General features: G+C 38.5%; 1 protein-coding gene across 1 annotated transcript in view; it reads right to left on the bottom strand.

Moving 5' to 3' along the window:
• Positions 1-3,489: 3,489 nt before the first annotated feature.
• GDF9 (growth differentiation factor 9) overlaps positions 3,490-5,914 on the bottom strand; it is a 3,223-nt gene continuing 798 nt past the window's right edge. The window contains exon 2 of the mRNA XM_085312646.1: positions 3,490-4,439. Coding sequence (XP_085168772.1) covers positions 3,490-4,439 — 950 coding nt within the window. The remainder of the gene's footprint in view (positions 4,440-5,914) is intronic.

Here is a 5,914-nt window from a genome sequence, read left to right on the forward strand (position 1 = left end):
CTGTCCACCTGTCTGCCTGTGCCTCTGTCAGCCCGACAGCCGCTCCTCAGAGAGGCTGCACATGTCAAGCTACGCGCGACAGGCGCTGCCCTGTCCGCGTGTGCCCGTCTGCCTGTGCTGCTGTCAGCCTGTGCCCCTGTCTGCCTGTGCCTCTGTCAGACAGCCCAACGGCCACTCCTCAGGCAGGCTGTGTGCATCAGGCCCTGCCCCTGTCAGCCTGTGCCCCATCAGTCTGGCCCTCAGTCACCCAGCTCGGCCATCAGCCAGCTCATCGGTCTGCAGTCAGCCAAGCCATCAATTCATCCATCTGCCAGCCAGTACATCAGTCAGCCAAGCTGTCAGTCTGCCCAGCCATCAGCCAGCCAGTCGCTCCGTCAATCAGCCAAACTCTCATCCATAAGTCAGCCAAAGGATCAGCTCGCCAGTCAGTCAGTTGGTCAACCAAACAGTCAGGTAGCCAAACTCTCAGTCAGTCCATCCATCAGTCTGTCAGCTGGTCCATACATTAGTCTCATCAGTCAGCCAAACCACCAGTCAGCCAGTCCATCAGTCAGTCAGCCCATCCATCCGTCAATCTGTAAGTCAGCCAATCGGTAAGTCAGTCGGTCCATCCATCAGTCTGTCAGCCAGTCCATCAGTCAGCCCGTCCACCAGGTCCGCCTGTGGGCGCAGACCACTCTCCTTACAGCCTCAGGGGGGTCAGCCTGCCCCGGGGCGCTCCCCCCGCTCAGGCCAGCGTCTGCACGTCACAGCTGCAGCCCATCTACAACTATAATCTCATGCTACGTATKTTTTCCTGTAGTCAACCACATCGCATGGTACAGGGCCAAATGGTTCTCCCCACACACACTCATTTTTTTTGTAGGAATCTGAGTGTTTTCAGCTTGCCTAGTAAGCTTCTAGATGATACAGTTTTCTTGCTTCAGCTGGAAGTGTGCTGCAGCAGGGTTAACACACTTCAGAGCTGGCACTCTCCAGGCAGCAAGGAAACAGACAGGCAAGGTCTACGGCATTTTGCAAATTGCAAATGCAACTTCTACTAGTTGTATTACTGATTTGCCTTTCTTTAACATTTCCACTAAYGTATTGTATTCACTAACACTGAAAATAGGATAGGTTATATAAAGTTGAGGCCTACCAACCTTATGCAAAAATTACATTGTATCTAACACCAGATCCCCCAGCACTCGTAACTTTTTTTTTCAATACTGAGAAAATTATCCCATGTAGTTAAAAATTAGTGTATATTTGTGAAATTTGGCAAATCATATGATTTGTTTTGGTTTGTTTTCTACCACAAAATATGTAATCCATTTGTTACAGTGAGGGCCTTCTGAAAAATGAAAACCTCGTTGGGTAGGCATTTTAAAGGTGAGTAAATAATGCTTTGTTTAGAGCCGCAGTGGGGAAAAAGTCGTGAACTAGAACACTTCACAGAAGCTGTAAGGAATATTTATTAACTGTTCAGGATTACAAAATAATTTCCAGTATCTTCACGGAAGAGGCCACAGACAACAGAGAACCCTGCTGTGGCAATCTCAATCTTGTCTGTCATGCCTCTGCTATGCATAATGTGTATTATTGCAGACTGATGGCATGTACAAATGTAAGTTTACCCTAGAGAATGTAGTCTAAATCTTTAGTCCATTACATAGGTTACATTTTTCTGAAATTGTGCTTGGATTTTAGCTGACTCAAATGCAATTTCTTTAGCTTAAGTTAAGCATTTTGTCTTAAATAGGCTTTTCCTAATAAAAGTGTTGTTTGCATGCAAGAAAGAATAACGGTTTTATTCTTTAGATCAAAGGAAAAGCTGAATTCTCACTCTATTTGAAAGTGATTAATGGGAGTGACACTGTATTGGGCAAGGAARTTCTCTTAAAACAATTAAATGCATTGTTAAAAAAAAAAATCCCAGCCCACAGTCAAAGTACTTTGAGCTCTTAGTACATATTTCAAATGTAACTTCAATTAGAACCACAGTAAGTAGTATTTTTAGTTTAACAGTTCCAAGCTACTATAATTTTCACTTAGAAGCTTCATTTAAATAGATGTTGTGACTGTTACCCAGCTAATATTACATCTTTGCAGAATATTTCAAATTTATAAAAGTGTCACATAAACATTGACTAGTTCACATCTACAGGGTAAACCGTTACCGGCTTTACATTCTCACTGTAATATCAATACCCTGAGAAGTTRGACAAAACGTCCCTGGAGTTTAATCCTTTCTCTGCCAGAACAGCGTTTCCAGTCCTGCGTGCTCAGGCCCACATCAAAATCTAATGTCAGGGGTTGCTCAGGAATCAGTCTGTGCATTCACACACACTCCCCACCAAAGCTRTTTCTTATGAGTGCCATCTAGAGCTTTTTCATGTTGGGTCCTTAGTCTAAAACAAGCACTTTCAACAAAATCTTAGAACTAGAAATCCAGGAGAAAATAAATCAATCATAGTGGAGATTTAGTGTGAAAACATAGAATTAAGACAGTTACCTATATTTTTATTGGGAGAGGAAGTGAGACTGTGCTCCTTCTTGTCTTCAGATTTAATTTCAGACTACTACAAGTTTTAATAGCATTTAAATAAACTGATTTAACAGGCTTCTGAAAGCCTTCTTTAATCTCTGACAKTGTTGATCACTTCTTTGTAATTCAGAAATATGGGGCAATATAATTTTACATGTAAAGTTCTGTACCCTGACCCTGTGAAAGGTTTGCATTTTGTTCTCAGAATAAATCAAGCATTCTTGTTTTTAACAGCTCACCAGTAAGCTGGCACAGGTTCTTATTCAAACAGAAGATAGCTGTTACAAGTTGCCACACAGCTGTCCTGAAATCCCAGGTAAATCAAGTAAATATATTATTTAGAGTATTCTGTCATCGATTATTGAGAAAGCCTTAATAGTGTGACAGAATAGTTTCCTTGCTTTTCTTTCTTTCTCTCTCTCTTTTTTTTTTTTTAAAAAAAACATAACTGTAAGGAAGAGTTGCCCAATTCCCTCAAAGAATATTAGAGAAAAAGAATGAGCAATTGAGAAAGTAACCTTTAACATTAAAGGCTATCCACTCTTCCTAGATACTTCCCCGAAATGTCTTATATAGATTTCTTTTTATAGAGGGAGACTAAACACAGGCATCGGAGAAAGTGATATGCATGATAGGCATTTATTCCTTTTTCTTTTTTTAAATCTGTAACAAAACTGCTTAAAATAGATATCTGATAGTTGAAAGCACTTCCACAATTTAAATGCAAAATTATTCCAGTAAAAACTATTATTTACATTTAATTTCACATTCTAGAAAGGCTGAGTGGCTACAAAAATAAGTGCTATTATGTGAATACCTCGTACTAACCGCATGCTAAATCCTATTTGATTATAAAGAACTATTAGAACTACACAAATGCTATTCAGTTGATCAGAGTTACAGATTACTTTGAAAACRCAAAAAACCCAAACAAAGAGAAAACATAAATTAGGATTCACCCACTACCGACAAGTACATTTAGTAGCTATCATATCTTCATATTCTTTGTAGACTATAGAACCATCAGGCTCTATCGTTAAGACACTCAATGGACTATACTCAGCAGGAACACAAGAGGGCTTTGGAACAGATGAGTCCAGTTTCTCATATATTATGTTCTGTACCATTGTATGTACAGGAGAGCCATAACGATGCCCAACTACTCTTGGACAGTCACCTTTGCAATACTGAGGGCTGTATCTGTGAGGTGCTATTATCCATTTGTCCCATTTTAGTTGACTAAAGCTTAGACGAAAGTTGTGAAGCTCACACTCATCCTGAGGAAACAGAAACTGTTTGAAATATTCACTCAAGTTATAAGGTGGAGTTGCTGGAGCTTCTTTCAAATTCTCATCTCTTCGTCGTCGAGAAGCCCTTTTACTCTGTATATTTTCTTTCCCTTGGTCATCCATAGGATCAGCAAGTAGACTCTTCCTTTGCCTGGGCCGTACTGGAATTTTCCTTCTGTGTCTAAGTGAGTTCCACCTGTGATAAGCTTGCTCGCTGGTATCATTTAGGTAAAGAAGAAGAGAAGGGGGAACTAGTGCCATGTTAATGGAATTTTCCTGTTTAGTGTTATGTTGTGGATCACCCATCAGACAAGTGAAGTTCACAGCCATATGAATATTTCTTTTGTTAGTAGCAATTAGAGGCTGGAGAAAAGAAGTCACATCAATCTCAACCCACTTGCGTTTTCTAAATTCAAAGTGCAAACTAAAAGCTATAGAGTGTGAAACACTCGGACACACTTGGTTAGAAAAATCATACTCTTTAACAGATAAATGGCACATGCATGTAGTGGCAGAAATGGGAACTGATGTGTCAAAGGAATAGAGCAAGACAGACTTGAGTAAGTGCTCTAGAGCAGTAACACGATCCAGGTTGAAGAGTAAATCCACCGAGTGAAGGTCTCCTGCGAAGGGAGGAACAAAATCTTGTAAAATTAGTCTATCTTAATTTGCCACCATGACATAAATACTGTGGTCTAGTGAATAAATAGAAAGAAGTCAGTAGAAGAAACCAGTTTAGATGCCCATCCTTATTTTTACTGTATTGTATTTCTACTTTGGCCAGCAACGTAAGATTTAAAAGTTAAGAAAATGCAACAAAAACAAGAAAACCCAAGATTTCAACAGATAGGAGTAATTTAATTAAGAAACAGTAGAAAAGCAAGCAAGTTAGCAGTTGCCTTTCAACAGTATTGGTATAGGAAAATAGGAACTAGAGACTTCAGATTGTACRTGAAGCCATGAAATGAAATAGCTACAATTTTAAAGCAAATGCTTTCAAGAGCTTTTTGTCATTAACTCTAGTTGGTTTTCCTATTCATATATTCCACCTGTTCAAATCTCTTGACCCCAATAGCTGACAGTAAGGCTAAGTAATAATAAAGAAGTTTTAATTAAAAAAGTACTATGAAATAAATTGCATCATTTCATGACTACAACTTTGTGCTTTTATGAAACAAAACCAGAACTTCCAAATTATTTTTGAATGCACCCTACTGTAAGATACACTGTTATTATCTTTTCCCATAATGTTATGATTGTTCYGGGTTTCTTTGAATTTTCTCCAACTTCCACCTTATTTTGAGACCAGTGAGCCCATTTTCTGGCCTGTATTCCAGCTGTAAGTGTAGCATACATTTAATATGTTGCTTTTCATACTGCTCACCACTGTACTTTTTCTGTAAATTAGAAATTCTTCGTGAGCACATTATGGGGTCTTCAAACCTATATAGGCCAAAGAATCAGAAATCAAGTTAGGGCTCTGTAGAGCTTGGTAATTCATATTTTTTTCTATATTAAAAATTTTTAATAAAATCATGAGTTTGAATAACTACTACATTGTTACTATATTTAACATACATAATCATGAGATTAATTGTTAAATAATAATGTATTTCTAAAACAGTAGATTATGCTATGCTAGGAAATTTTAGTCATGAACATTAATTTGTTTGCATTTTTCCATAGGGAGTGTTTTTAGCTAAACACCAGCCTCAAAGTGCCTTTACTCTGCAGAAGTATGTTTGTGTCTTAGGTTATCTGGCTTTCCAAGTGAAGAAATCCAAACCAAGATGGCTTAGATCACTTGTCTGCAGTCATACAAGTGGGATTAAAGGCCAAGGATTTCTAGTTGCCATTGCTGTGATCAGATGAGATATAAGAAAACCATGAAGACATGGTAAGTAAATGAACTGCCTAGTTATACTAGTTTATCAATCCTGAAACCAACTTACAAAAAGTTTTGTTCTTCATTTATGTGTATTCACATGTTTAGGTTATAATTCTTCCCTAGCAAAAGTACAAAGCAAGGACAAAAGTCATTTTGTAATGGGATTCTCAGTAGTTTGTTACAAATCTAATTACAGTGCTGAGTTTTCAT

The sequence above is a fragment of the Rhea americana genome, unplaced genomic scaffold, assembly GCF_003343005.1.
Source record: "Rhea americana isolate MKP2758 unplaced genomic scaffold, rheAme1 scaffold_37, whole genome shotgun sequence".
Classification (NCBI taxonomy): domain Eukaryota; kingdom Metazoa; phylum Chordata; class Aves; order Rheiformes; family Rheidae; genus Rhea; species Rhea americana.